Genomic DNA, 15,876 nt, shown 5'->3' with positions numbered 1-15,876 from the left:
TATATATATATATATATATATATATATCCAGTGAGACGTTTATCGATGTATGCTGCTACCATTAAGCTCCAATAACAGCATTACCATCTATTAAGCATAAACGTTATCCAGGAGCAAATACCATTTTTATTAAATTTGAATAAGAAGAGCTAGTATATCATAAACTGGCAGCAATAAACAGATTGATATCTAATAAAAATGGTGGCCCAATACATGAGGCTTCCACCTAGTGGGGTCTAGGAAGGGTATATGCATTGCATGCAGCCTTACCCTTGCATACGGGGAGTCTCAAGATTTGAACACTTATCTCCATATCAGAAGTCACTAGGCTTACCAATGCACCAAGGCTCACCCACTAGAAAAAGAAGTGGGAAACAACCTTACAGTTCCATTATTCCATATACTTATCACTGTGACACACTAAATGTGGGAGACAATTATCAATGATTTGCTCAGCATGTTATCTATCACTAATTCAAAAAGAAAGGAAATCAGGGAATACCCAGGTAAAGTGACAAGGTTTTTTTCTGACGGTCCCCAGTGCTTAAAAACTTCAAGTGAAAATCCACCACTTAACATCCCAGGTGTGGCAAAAAGAACACATGGACCAGGAGCATCTATCATAGACCTTTCAAAATTATGGACTGAAACATCCAAACCAGAAGAGTGAGATATGGATGCAACATATGCAATGAACCACATTAAATGCAACATATCCGATGAACCACATTAAATGCAACATATTTGTCCAATATTCTTCACCTTGTCCATCAAAGTTGGAGGATAAACTATCATTATATCATTTATGGTTAAACACAGAAGAAAACATCTCACCAAAAAAATAGACCAATTTCTTAAAGTATGAATTATTGCTTTCTTTAGCAACAGAAGTGAAATAGTTAAAATCTCTGTACCACCAAAAGATCAAGCTTATGCAAAGATGTGTCACATGGATGTCATGTCTAACCATCTAGTGGGAGAAACGATTTTGTGCAAACCCTACAGCATATTTATTCACTTGACTTCCTAAGATATTATTTGCAGCTTCCAGTCAACTACCCTTATTTTACCCATTAAGTTCACGCCTTTACCCCAAAACATTTAAACCCTTTGCCCAAAATTATTCTCACCTAGTTGTTTACTACAAAAACCTAACCTTACCAAAGCTCTCAATTTTATGTTATTTGAATATTCATATTTTCCACCTTGAAATCCCTTAATCATATAGCAATATAACTCCTTGTCAACTAACTGTTATAACTGCTGAATAGCCACAGGAATTCTTCAACATTAGGACTCAGTATGACTGCATTAAATGTTGTAAAATTTAAAAGAAAAAATGGGACTGCGAGCCAAGACAAGAGTGCGCATGGGAATTACCATTCTTAAAATCAAATGCATTATGTGTAGAGTATTTATCTTTAATCTTCTGGCTTGTCCAACTAATAAGCATCTTATAATACATGTTAGCTTGAATAGTTAAACCTGGAGAAAAAACCATGAAAGTAGTTAGTTCTAATACGACGCATATATAACTACAAAACATACAACACACACCACTGGGGTGATAGACTACTCAAGAAATCACATAACCAAGGTGTATTGTATTATCTTGGTCTTATTCTTTTGCACTGGACGAGAAAAATTATTCCAGAGACATGATTCATCACAGGAGGCTTTTTTTTGAAAAACATAATATATAATGTTGATAGATGTTGGTATTAATACTGAGAACATGACAGAATTCAAAGAGGAAAACAATGTTTGAAAGAGACAAACACTTATCATATGCAGAAATCAGAAACAGGAACAACAACAATCATGCTTTAGTCCACTAGGTGGGGTGAAATCAGAAACATGAAATAGAAGGAAAATGCAAGGAAGAGATAGAAAAATAGAGATGCAAGAGACAATTTCTAAGCTTCAGGATGATCCCCATCAATAATGAACTCTCTCTTATTCATTCTTCTCACCCTCCCCACTCCTATCAGCCAGATGTGTGGCATGGTTACAACTTAAATTCCCATCTTGACCCGTAGTCAGCTCACCCTTGCCGCCTTAGTACATCTTAGTAACTGTATGAGGGCTAACAAATTTACTCACATTCTCATATAGCATGATTGTAATAGTACACCACATTATACATCTTTTCTACTTTATATATAAGAGATAATTGTAATAATCAATGATGTAAAAACCGTACTGTACCGGCCGGTGAACCGGTCCCCTAACCGGTACGGTACAGATGTTGAACCGGTCAAATATCAAAACTGGTGAACCGGTCGGTATTTCAATGAACCGACCGGTTTATCCACATTTTTTTTGTTGAAAAAAACTTAAAATTCTGCAGTATGCTCCTCTCATTCTCTTCGGTTCACACTTCTTCCTCTTCTCCTCTCATTCTACAAAAGCAAACAGAATTAAGTATCACCAAAGATTCTGCAGTATGCTTAGGAGTTAGAAATTGAGTTTTTTACCCTTTGAATCGGATACGTGAAGGAATCAAGTCAACAAGGAGAAGTGAGTCTAAAACCAACAACATAAGGAAACACGGGAAAACAAAAACGGTTCCCAAAAGTCCATAATGCCTGTGAATTTTGTAGTGTGATGTTTCAAGTTTCATCCACAAATGCTCTTTGAATACAAATAAGCACAGTAAAGCATTTAGATAAGTGGAATTCATAAAATCTATTTATGTATACATCATTGTAATCAACGCACGTCACCATCCACAAGACCTACTCGATTCCCCCCAGTTCAAGTCACAGCAAACCCATGCTCAGAAGAATGCTAGTATTGGTGAAATTAAGGCAGAAATGTCATTTTAGAGTCATTAATCGTTGACTAATGCCTCTACTAGTCAGTTTTAGTCTTATTGTAGTTCACTGAATTTTGTGTGCAATGTTTTCCAAAAATAAAAGCCTGTCTATGTAAATATTAAGGGAGTTGTGTAATATGTGAAAAGGTAGGCAAATAGAGGGGACAAAAACTGGAGTATTTTCCTGCATATTAAAAAGGAAATGATTCAAACCTGATGAGAAATAGATAGGAACCTTCAAATTCATGCGTTCCCAATAGTCGTCCAACAAAATGCATAGTTCCTACAAATCATAATAATGTGCTAAGTTTGAGAGAAACATCTCAATCAAGGTTTTTTTATCACTAAACTAGTCACTGAACCATAATTGTTAATAGCTCATGGTTAATTAATCAAACCTGGCCGAAGTGGACTTTCATAGAAATGCCTTTTTAATTAACATATCACAAATGTATGTAAAAATATAACTTTAAATATAACAAGAAACGAACAGCAGGAAATATGCTAAATAAACAGTATAATTATGATGAAAAAGCCGGCCAGTACAAATGATTTCAATATGAATTGATAGCAACAAGTTCTTAGGCAAGAACCAGACAAGATCAAGGATCAGTTCCCGAAATTAGCTAATCCAGTCCAATTCTCACAACAAAGATATGAATATAGAATTGAATAAGTTAGTACTATCATAAAGCCATTTGCAAAACAGATTTTGCATTTTTACTTTTAGCAGATGAAAAACAGAACAGAATTTACTATAGAAATATTAAATCCATCATGCCATCTAGTCAGACCATTCAAGTTCTAACAAAAACATGAAGACAGGACACAAGCATCTTGATTTTATGTCCCTTCTATTTTGGCAATCAAATTAAACTGGAGTGTTTCAAGCTTTGTTTTTTCATGAAACTTTGCTTTTTACGTAACTTGAAATTGGAGGATAGGGAATTTTCAGAAGGGAGTCTTTTTAAGGCCTCATAGACTTTCTTCATTTATCCTAATTCAGATCAAATGATTTGGTCTCTTTGACCCTAGTAAGGTTTTCATGCAAATCATAGTTAAAGCATGGAATCATCATTGAGAACTGGTGCAAGAACTGGTTCAACTTCACTCATTAGCCATAAGAATCATAGAAAGATAAACTATCATGCAACCAATAGATGAGTGGCCATCTTAAAGAGAATACCTGAGCTCTTCCAAGAGCAAATGTTGGAATAAGCACCTTTCCTCCACCAGAGACACATTTATAAACCTAAATCAGTTAATTTGAAAGCTTAGTACCGGCAGAAGTAACTTTAGGTTATGCATTTGGATAAAAAGGAAGACAGAGTAAATGAAGCACAAGCATAAAAAATTAGGAAAAAAATATTGCAATTTTTAACTTGACATGACTACATGCTGATCCAAGTAATACATTACATAAGTATCCTGCTTTTTCAAAATAAACAGGAGTACTTATTATGAAGAAAAATAATGCTACAGCTGGCTATATGTAAGTCAATTATTTTTTACGAAATAACATATTAAGTGAAGAGGGTGAGCCTCGACACAATAGTAAGATTGTTTGCCTTGTGACCTAGAGGTCATGGGTTCAAGTCCTGGAAGCAATCCCCCAGACCCCACTAGGTGAAGCCTCTTGCACTGAGCTGCCCTTTTAATATGATATTATGTGAGTATAAGTTGCAATTATTCTTTTATGTTTATAAATATCAGCATACTGAGTGCAAATCACTCAAACAACTCCCATACATCTCTTGTTGTCTATTCACAAGTACAAGAATACCCCAAAAAAATAATGAACTGCGAAAGTGAAATCAACAATTTTCTTAAATAGCTCTCTGAAACTAAGACAGCAAAATACATAAACAGTTTTAGCACAGAAGGATTTCAGAGGGTTGCGAAAACATACAGCTTTGAGGAATTCCCTCTCACGAACATATCTTGAATCACGTATTGTTGTCGCATATGTGGATCTGAAATGAAAATTTTACAATCATACCAATTATGTGTACAAGAAATTCCATCTTATAACTGACAGCAATAAATACAAAATAGGTTCTGATTTCTTGCTTTTAACACCAAATTACGCCGTCATTGAATAGAAAAAATGGTGAAAATATGCATGAATTTTCCTGCACCTTGTTAAATAATACAATTATAGATTATATATACTGATTTCTGATGGGCAATTTTTTTCTTTTTCTTTTTTAAGGGGGGTGGAGTGCACTTATGGAGATTTAAACCTCGGTGTTCACGCTTCATGTTCCTCGGCTCTACCAATTGAGCTGACTCTTGGGAATTACTCAATTCAAAACTACTGCATCTAGTTTATATATTTGAGGGAGGCAGTTGGCTAAAAAAATCACATCATAACTATTAGTAATTACAAGAAAAAGTTTATGTAGGCAGTAGAGGCCTAAGCTCAAAGATCCAGAAATTTCATTAATTTGGTTAGATTTGATTTTGTACCTGATTGTAACAACTCGTTCATGTACAATTCAGAACGTGATTCTGAACCTGAGAAAAATTAGTAAGCAGCCATAAGGCAAGAGTTGTCATATGATACTAAATGTTGGTCAGATAAGTGACAACAAGAGCATAAACTAAGTGTTGCAAAGTTGAGAATGTTGGCAGATGATGGACATGCCAGAAAAAATAAGATAAGGAAAGAATGAATTGGAAAGAAAATTGAAGTAGCACATATTGATGAAAAGATGAAAAAACCTCGACTAAGATGCTTTGGTCATGTGAGGAGGTGACCAATAAATGCTCGATAAGAAGAGTTGATCATATGAATGATAGCACAATAAACAGTCAACGGATATGAAGGTTGACAAAGGAAAATTCTAAGCCAAAAACCTTTAAAAAGATCTTGATCTATTCTGAAAACTGGGTTTAAAACAAGCCAGTGTCATTTGATTCATGTGGTCGACCCAACTTATTGGGAAAAAAGGCTTTTCTTCTTGTTCGTCATAATGTTGTTTGACTCACTGTTTGATACTATATTTCCAGAACCCAGGGAATTTTAATAATTCCTTTTTAAGGGTTGGTCAGGCTAACTTTTCAGAATATTTCAGCCAAAAATAGAAAGAGGGAATTGCTGAACAATACAAGAGAAGATGTGCAAGGTGGGGAGACACATCCAGTATGTCTCGGATACCGGTGCAGTATCATTCTTGGAATATCATGTATTACACTATTACCTAAAGATTTCCAGATTTCAAAAACTTTTCGATACTACTGCTAGAAGAGTATTAGAATTGTATAAAGTTAGACAGAAGAAAACAATAAAATCAGGGGACAAATGTTGAAAAGAAACAATTGAAAGACTGAAAGTTATACAGACATCACTGTGGCCGTTCAAAACATAGATGTGCTTATGTGCTTTTAACCAGAGGTGAGATGGGAAAGAAGCAATGAAATGGGAAAAAAATTATCTATTTATAATGATTTATCATTAACTAATCTTAAATTTAATAGAAAGGAGAATAGTGCAATAGAATTGTTAAATTAGAGGTTAAGTGTTCGATTACATAAATTTGGGTAAAAATGTAATAATTTAGGGTAACAAGATGGATCATTTAATAATGAAAAATAGGGTCTACAAGAATTGAACTCATGAACAGTTAGCCACATAAGCTTTTATACCACTCAGGAAACAACTTTCCAAAAGATTAGGCTGTCACATACACACATATATACACAAAGAAAAGTATACTTAAAAATCAAAATCATTATAGAAATGAACTATATAACTAAACCTAAAAACAATAAATAAGAAAATATGATTCATCGCCTTCTCTAAAATATTGAACACACGGTTATAAGATGCATTCACAGAATTAATGATACTCTTACTCAGTTATAAGAAGGTCAAGTCTTAGTCTGTCAATTTGAGCTGCTCCAAGGTGTCTATCTGGTGTCATATTGTAGTCTCCTGTATAAACCATTTCAGCATCACCCACCTTTGCATAGAACATTGCAGCTCCAATAACCTTAACATTTTATGACATGAAAAATGATCTGATGAGAAAAGAACAAAAACACATACTTACAAGATAGGCTGGGATGGGGAAAGCAACCTTAATTGTGGGGGAAAATGTCAAATACATCCTGAGATAAAATGAAAAGTTTTGTCACAAGGAGTTCTACTTCAGATGGCATGATTGACAATGTTAATGTTGGGCTATCAGGTATCAGTCATGCCATGGGTATAAGAAAGTGAAAAACTTCAATAACTCAGTGATGATGCTGAAGTAAATGATCGGGAATCAGTTGTATGAAGGAACTAGGAGAGACACCATGGATGGATAACTTCGGAGAGCAGGAATAGAGTCATTCCAAAATATCGAAGGATAACTTTCATCCAGGAATTATTGTATAGTCAATATTGTGTTAGCTAAATTTTGTTATATTGGGTGAGTGTCATTCAAATGATAATTTCTTTTCAGGAGTTGCAGCATCACTGAAGGGGAACCATGGCAAATAGTTGAAGTTGACACCATATGGCCTGGAGGCCACAGATGCAAATGCAAGATTATAGGCCCACATGGAGAAGGATCTAACCCTTCCCAAGACCTACCCTATAGGGCTTTATAGCACGAGGCCTACCTTTAGGAGTTGTAGTATTACCAGGAGCAGAATCAAAAGATTTCTCTGCTGGACTCAACCAAGAAAAAAATATCCTAACGCTAGTTTGCCATGCTCTCCTTTTTCTTCTGCTATATCAGTCTCTAAGGCAGCTGTCCACTGCCAAACAACATCACCTGACACTTTCCTACTTCCTTCCTTGCCACAGTGAACACCCTTTTTTCCTTTTACAAAAAAACCTTAAATCCTAAAGCTTTTCCATCACAGTTCATACTATATGAGTCAAAATTTTGAATCTTAAAATCCAGATTCCCTGCTGCCTAGAATCCCAGCTATGCACCCTAATACTTCTGACGCTGACCATTTTTTGGGATAAAATCCTAATCTAAAACTCTGAACTTCGAAGCCTGCTAACAGCAGAGGTAGGTACCATATGTAATGATAGTGGTCTGGATTAAATTAAGTAGGCTAAAAAGTTCATCTAAAATGTAAAGCTGAAATAATACTTAAATTACAATTTACAAAAGAACTATGGGGAGCATTCAGCCCAAGACAAGAACAAAAATTTGAAGGCTTATCTTATCACGAGCCAAATTAAAACATAGGGGGCATAATATGATGGTCCTAGTATTTGGATAATAAGCAAGCAGCTAGACAAATATGGCGATTACCATACAAATGAGAAGGGTCTACATAAGCCATGCAGTTCCACCTAGACTGGTCTTACTCTCTGCTTTAAACATTAAAAAAAACTGAATTCTTTTATGGTCACTAGGTGAGCCTTGGTGCAATGTATGGTTGTTGCTTAGTGACAAAGAGGTTGCGGATTCAAATCCTGGAAATAGACTCTCCACTTGCAGGAGTAAGGTTGTGTATATCTACCATCCCCATATCCACTAAGTGGGAGCCTAGTACACTAGGTCACCCTTTTTCCTTTACCCTCACTAAAATATAACCAAATCAACTCAAGCAAATCCTAAAAAGGTCCCAAAACACAAATTAGATGAAACTTTGTTATTAGGGATACTACGAGGGAAGATTCTAAGTAATGTTGGGACCTTCTAAGGAGTGAAATCAATAATAGGAGCCCGATCATAAGAGCATTTGAGAGAAGGACGTGAACTATCCATGCAGCAAAAATTGTCACCTAAGAGACTTCTAAGTTTTAATAACTTTCCAAAATCAATTAAGTTTATCTAACTTAAGATAATTGGATCTTCTAGTAATGAGTGTGGTTTTGTGAATAAGAGATAGAATAAGAATCTAAGGCACCCTATAGGCACAATTACGTAGTGTCCAGTTTGAGCAAAATGTCAGAGTTTCAAAGCTATCCATTGCAACAAATGAACAATTACTCTGAGATAGACTTAATTTCACTTCACATAGGTGTTATGCATATAGAATTTCGAGAAGGCTACCTATTCCAGACTTTCAAATGGATTACCAGACATTTTAATCTTGTTCTGATTATGTTAATTTTAATTTTTTTCCCCCATTTTTTGACAACTCATCATCTTAACATTTTTCCATTACAAATATTAAACAAGATCTATGGTGGTGACATATTCACATACATAGTTAAATCTATTACTGCAAATAAAACATGGCTTCAAAGATGAAGCTCAGAAGCCTTACATGTCCTGCATAATAGGGACGAATCTGCAGGTCTTCATCTACTTGCACAGTCTGCCTCAGATCTAAAGCAATAACTGTACACAGGAACCAAATCAAATTAATTTGTTTTAAGGAAGATATGAGATTGAGATACTATGGTGATATTGCATAGAAACCAGCAATGATTGATCAGAAGCCCATGATGGACACCAAACTACTGAATGCATACACATAGCAGAATCTTTTTAATGAACCAGTTTTACAGCTCACACAAAAAATGCAAATCATGTAACTGTTGTCTGTCCACATCATCATATATACAAAATGATATTTCCTAAACCAGAAAATTATTCATCCTCATGCAAATGCTTGTGATACAGATGCATTCAACTCCAACTTCGTAACTGTCAACTATGTTAATGCAATAGATAATTTGCAGTCAACAAACAGGCTAGACCAGTTTGAATATAAGCAACTCTTCCTAGTAGCATCTCTTAACCTAAAGTAATAGTTGTCTAACCCACGTGTACATACTTTAAAGGAAAATATGATCTAAATTACCTTTCTTCATGCACTCGACAATATGATCAGAAGTAAACTGTTCTTCCTCGCCCCGACGGTCAACCATCACTTTCCGATAGTCTTCCAACATCAAAGGAGACAAAGCTTTTGTCGGGTACTGCTTAAAATCAAACAAAGACATGTTAAAAGTCATCATTGTAGAATTAGAACGTAGAAGCCAACACTTAAAAAATTTAAAAATACATCAATATATATATGCCTTTGTCAGAAATAGGATTCAAACAAAAACAGAACTTAATTATATGCATATGCATATGCAATAGAAATCATCCAAGGAATGCAAAATAAACAACCAGTTTTAACCACTGACATCACCAATGACATGGACTTCTTCTCATTATTTCCTTCGTAGAAAAATTTCAATCAAGAAAAAGTTACCCTTTTCGACCAGATATTTTCCAACTAAACTAATCTAGTAATTTTTATTTAACCTATTAAATTTATTATTGACATTTACGTTGTACAACCCAGAACCATGGACATTCTCATCCTTTTTCACAGATATTATGTTGTATCTTCACAGGAAGAAAACTAATTTCAAAAACATATTTGTCTCCCACATGCACAAAACACTGCATACATCACATAAGGCTCTGGCTCCCCTTTCTTTTCTCTTGTTGATTAACATTGGCTGCAGATATCAAAGGAGTCAATGAAAACTTTCAAACTACTTCATAGCACCAGATGGCCAATTAGAAGCAAAAATAAATAGAAACAGAGTTCCAATAAAGGGGAACCCATGGACCATATTCTTCTCCAATCTGAGCACCTAGTTAAAATTCCAGCCCATTATATATTCAATTTCAAACTCCAGAATGTATGTCCAAATTTTCATACTCAATTTCAGAAAAACATATCATGAAACACGTAATAAGAAAAGACAGAGTACAGACTCACCGTCATGTAAATCGGTCCGCTATACCCGCAAACTTCAGTGAAGTAAGGTAATGCGCCAACATGGTCCAAGTGACTGTCATATTTTTCAAACAAAAAAAAAGTTAATGCCACAAACAATTTTCAGAACCAAAGCAAGTAATTACTCATTTACTCAATTACAAAAATATTGACTCACAATTTAATTCTGAGAAACGAAAACCTCAGTAAAATCCTAATTTATCCCTTAAAAACTTCAAATTTCAATCTGTTTAGGGGACGCTTGGAAGAGCTTCTTTGAACTTATGAGATCGGCAAAAAAAATAGCTTATTTTAATAAGCATATGAAAATAAGCTCTTTTAGCTTATTTAATATAAAGTTAATGACTAACTGTCTACCAAATCACGCCCTTTTCAAAGACTAAGGGCAAGGCCCTCAATAACTTACAAGTAAGTACAACAATAACAACCAAGTCTTTATCTCACTAGATGTGATCGGCTACATGGATCAAATAACATTATAATGCTCTATCATAAATCATGTTCATCAACAAAACATTGATTTCTAAATTTTTCTTAATTATTTCATCTGTGGTTTTTTCTTGGTCTCTCTTCTTCTACGAATTGGAGTAGAGCACTAGGCTTCATTTGATCTACTCTCCTTACAGAGGTTTCTATCGGTCTCTTTCACACATGTCTAAACCACCTAAGACGCGATTCTACCATCTTTTCTACAACAGGAGTTACTTTAACTTTCTCCCTAATACATTCACCTGACTTAAAAGTCAGATTCTGAAAAACTTATAAGCCCAGACTTATAAGTACATATTTGATAAGTCACTTGGAGGTGACATATGACTTATAAGTGACGTACTTATCTTATTTTACACCTACAAACTAGCTTATAAGCTATTCTTAAGCAAAAAAAAAAATTTATTTCATCAATTAACATACAAATTCCTAGTTTTCTGTTCAGCTGACTTATAAACTAACTTCTAAGTTAATTATATCATACATACCCTAACTTATCAGACATATTAAGGTAACCTGCATTAGAACTAAGGTATTCATTCAAAAAATAAAGAGGGAGAGTGATAAGTTTATTACAAATGCGTGATGATAACACAAGAGAGTGCATTGTTGAAATCGCCAGAATGAGATATGCGTCGAAAATCAGGGTAGCGACGATGATCAGTTTCACCCATATGCATGCCGCAATCGAACATGATTCGCTTCCCGTTTATGGTTACAACTACGCAACTCTTCCCAACTTCTTGGCCAGCGCCTGCGAAAAAAACAACGTGTTCGAGTTCGGAGTTGGAAAAGGAAAAGGAGAGTACAAAGATGTGAAGGAAAGTGGGAATGAATATTACCGAGGATTAGTATTTCAATGGCCATGGATGTTGTGTGTGTAAAGAGTGAGAACTCGTTGAAGATGGTGCGGTGGTGTGGTGATGGTTGTTGGCGGCGGTGCAGCGGCCAACGCGCGAGACAATGGTAGGAGAATGTGAGATGAAGGGGGTTTAGGAAAAAATATATTTGAAATAAGAATGTAACATTGAATTATTATTTTCAAAAACCAATCATCATTACTAACAATATAAAAAATTCATTAATCGTCTATTTTTACATTTTTTCTTTTCTCTAACGTTAAGGTCATTTTTGATGCTGTTAAAAATGGAAGGAATGAAAAGAGTGGAAGAAAAAAAAAAAAGGAGGAAAACAATATAAAAAATTCATTAATCGTCTATTTCTACATTTTTTCTATAACGTTAAGGTCATGTTTGATTCTGTTAAAAATGGAAGGAATGAAAAGTGGAAGAAAAAAAAAAGAGGAAAAATAATTTTTCCAATGATTTGGTTGACAAAAAAAAAGAGGATGAGAGGAAAAAAAACATAGGCCTAATGCTAAAAAAAATTCAGGCATGTGAGTAAAAAAGTAGAGGAAAATTATATTTTTTACGGAAATATTATGATATTCTGATTTGTGTAATCAAAGTTCATTACTAATGTTTCAATATATTAATTACATTTTCCTTCGTGGAATATATGATATAATAATTTTATCCCAAGTTAAGATAATTGAAAGTGAACAAAAAGTTGAATAATTTTGATAATACATGCTAAAAATAAAGTAATAAAAACAATAATGTTTTAAATGTAACATTTTTATTTGAAGTGTTTATATAGTTTGACACATATTTTTTTCTTTCCTTTCACTTTTTACACAACCAAACAAAAAGAAATAAAAGTTATAACTTTCTTTCTTTTTTTTCTTTTGAACGAAACAATTAACTTTTCATTTCACTTTCTACTTATTTTCATTTCTTTAACTTTCTTTCCTTGCATTTTCCTTTCTGACCATACAGAATACAAACTTGCTTCTCATTTCATAAAAATTAAGTAGTTGGTTTTACTTTTGTTTTGATGTTTGGGACAAAGACAAAGGATAATTGTGTGTATTCTAAGTTCCGACTAAAATATATTTTATGTACGAGAATTTGATTGTGTTTTTTTTAGATAAATAAAAATATATTATCTTGAAAATTTTCCTCAAACTAATTTGATTTTCTAAGAAAATAAATTGATTAATTATTATTTAACCATTTTCTCCTATGAGAATTTTACATCAAAAAAGTATTTAAAAGTATCCAAATATTTTCAATTATGTCCTCAAAAATTTGAAAAGAAAAATATTTGTTCTTTTTAACATTTTTTCAAATTATGTGAAATGAAAATCTTCATTCACCAATATCTTTGAATGAAATAAAGCTTGAGATTATATGATGACCTTTTTTTCAATGGTTTAGATCAAGAAATATTTCAAGAACGAGAGTTGATTTTTTTCTTTTAAAGTTTAAACATAATTATACTTTCAGAAAGTAATTAAATTCGAGTTAGGTAAGGTAATCATTGATGACAAAATTCTTTCTATCACATTTTAATGTAAGTACCTTTATAAGAATTTCAACTCGAGAGATCTATACTTCTATTTTTAAAGAATTAAGACCTTAATTAATAATTATTGATAATAGTTTCTCACTTTCACAATTGTTTTATTTTGGAAGGACAAACTATAAGAAAACTGATTTGTTTGGTCTAATTGAGGATTGAAGGCTAATTAGTTGATTGAATGTTGAAAGATTAATTGACTCCTTATTAAATCAAAAGACACAACCACCAACAACAATACCTAACAAATGTAAGGAGTGAGACTTTAAACTCCACTAGAGTGACCGAGACAATCATAAACTCAAACAAGGCATGTAATCACATATATAGTTAGCCGAATATAATGTGACAACATTTCTATATATACTTAAGCAACTTCAAGAATCCATACATGAAAAGTAACGAAATGTGTATAGGATGAGTATTGCATGAAATGTTTTTTTGTACTATTAAGAATATTGTTTGTCTTCTAGATAAGGAATTAATCAATTTTCAAGGTGTGTGACTATCTTTCCTAACAAATATCGCTCTCATGAATTGAACCATTGACATTTTAGTCATCATGTTGATCTAGCAGAACATTATACCAATATTGTGAAACCCGAGTCGAACGTCAAACCGGTATTAGGTTTAAAAAATACCCATTTTTGAGCAAGATTTTTTTGGAGTAATTTTCGGGGCGTTACAACATGGTATCAGAGCGGTTCTTTTCTATCTGGCCTTGGGCATGGCCTTACATGCTTTGTTGTGTGACTTTGTGTGATTGTTTGATTGTTTATGATCTTCGTTTGAAGATGTAAATGTTATGAACTTACGATTAGAGGAGTATGTCTCCCGTTGCTTAGTGTGCCAGAAAGCAAAAATTGAGCACAAGCGACCTGATGGAGAACTTCAACCCTTGGATATCCCTGTATGGAAATGGGATAGCATTTCAATGGACTTCGTGAGCGGTTTTCCACGAACTCGGAAGGGTTATGACGTTGTTTGGGTAATTGTGGATCGTTTGGCGAAGACAACTCACTTTCTACCAATCAACATAAAGTACTATTTGGAGAGTCTAGTGGAGTTGTACATTAAAGAAATAGTTCGATTGCATGGTATTCCTACTAATATCATCTCGGATAAAGACCCGCGCTTCACCTCGAAGTTATGGAATGGTTTACAAACAGCTTTCGGAACCAAACTGAGTATGAGTTCTGCTTACCACCCACAGACGGATGACCAATCTGAACGGACTATTCAATCTTTGGAAGACCTGCTGAGAGTATGTGTGTTGGAACACTCTGGAAGTTGGGCGAACTACTTGCATTTGATAGAATTCACCTACAACAACAGTTTCCATTCGAGCATCGGCATGGCGCCATATGAAACTCTTTACGACAGAAAGTGCAGAACATCGTTATGCTGGTTTGAAGCAGGGGAGAATCTGATACTAGGACCCGATGTGGTTCAGTAGACGACCGAAAAGATCAGAATGATATGAGAAAACATGAAGACAGCTCAGAGTAGGCAAAAGAGCTATTATGACAAAATGAGGAACCCTCTCAATTTTGAGGAAGGAGATCATGGGTTCATGAGGGTGGTTCCAACGACTAGTATTGGCAGAGTGGTTAAAGCTTACCCCAAAATTCATAGGACCATACCAAATCCTTAGAAAAGTCGAGTAGCTTACCAAATAGCCTTGCCACCTTTATTGTCAAACCTACATAATGTCTTCCATGTGTCTCAACTAAGAAAGTACATTAGTGACCCGTCGCACATCATTGAACCCGATTCAATCCAGCTAAAGGATAATCTCACTTTTGAAACTATACCCTCGAGAATTGCTTATCGTAGTGTGAAGACATTACGAGGCAAGGAGATTTCCCTAGTGAAGGTGATTTGGAGTCAAGCAAACGGAGAAAATGCGACTTGGGAAGTCGAAGATGCCATAAAAGAGTCCTACCCATATCTGTTTACTAAGAGGTACGTTTAATTTTCGATGACGAAAATCTTATAAGTGGGGAGGATTGTAACACCATGAATTTTCTGTGTATGTTTTATTAAATATTTATTTTAACAACGATTAATTTTAGAAATTAATCGGTATTGAATTAGACTAAACTGTAGTTGAGTGTTAGTCTTTTTTTGTGATTTCCTATTGTGGTAAATTTTCATCATTTTCTGTGACGGAAAGTTTTTGAGCTGCTGTCAGGCCCAAATTCGCCCGAATTCGGCCCAATAACGTCTTTTTGAGTTTCGTAACTCGGAATCGAATTCTCATTGTGCCATTGGCTTCGAAATATTATTTCGAGTCAAGATAGACATCAAGTTTGTCCATAACGCATTTCTAATTATTTTTCACTCCGAATTCCGTGTTTCGAAGTTCTAACCGTAAACCAAAATCAGGAGATTTTTATTATTCGACTGGGTATTAGCCGACAATACTCGGGAATGGTTTAATTGAG

General features: G+C 34.4%; 1 protein-coding gene across 2 annotated transcripts in view; it reads right to left on the bottom strand.

Annotated features, from left to right (window-relative positions):
• The window catches only part of LOC109361250 (cleavage and polyadenylation specificity factor subunit 3-II), a 14,313-nt gene extending 2,309 nt beyond the window's left edge, over nucleotides 1–12,004 (bottom strand). Inside the window, exons 1-11 of one of the 2 annotated variants that reach the window (XM_019606644.1) lie at nucleotides 11,851–12,004; nucleotides 11,585–11,762; nucleotides 10,502–10,574; nucleotides 9,584–9,701; nucleotides 9,044–9,117; nucleotides 6,677–6,813; nucleotides 4,728–4,791; nucleotides 4,005–4,070; nucleotides 3,032–3,101; nucleotides 1,381–1,485; nucleotides 503–644 (exon numbers count right to left, since the gene is read on the bottom strand). In XM_019606644.1, the coding sequence (XP_019462189.1) occupies nucleotides 503–644; nucleotides 1,381–1,485; nucleotides 3,032–3,101; nucleotides 4,005–4,070; nucleotides 4,728–4,791; nucleotides 6,677–6,813; nucleotides 9,044–9,117; nucleotides 9,584–9,701; nucleotides 10,502–10,574; nucleotides 11,585–11,762; nucleotides 11,851–11,875 (1,052 nt within the window). In that variant the 5' untranslated portion in view covers nucleotides 11,876–12,004. Of the gene's footprint in view, nucleotides 1–499; nucleotides 645–1,380; nucleotides 1,486–3,031; nucleotides 3,102–4,004; nucleotides 4,071–4,727; nucleotides 4,792–6,676; nucleotides 6,814–9,043; nucleotides 9,118–9,583; nucleotides 9,702–10,501; nucleotides 10,575–11,584; nucleotides 11,763–11,850 lie in introns of both variants that reach the window. The other variant, XM_019606643.1, reaches the window with a different exon arrangement.

This window comes from Lupinus angustifolius, chromosome LG11 (assembly GCF_001865875.1).
Source record: "Lupinus angustifolius cultivar Tanjil chromosome LG11, LupAngTanjil_v1.0, whole genome shotgun sequence".
Classification (NCBI taxonomy): domain Eukaryota; kingdom Viridiplantae; phylum Streptophyta; class Magnoliopsida; order Fabales; family Fabaceae; genus Lupinus; species Lupinus angustifolius.
This window is presented reverse-complemented; position numbering and strand designations above follow the sequence as displayed.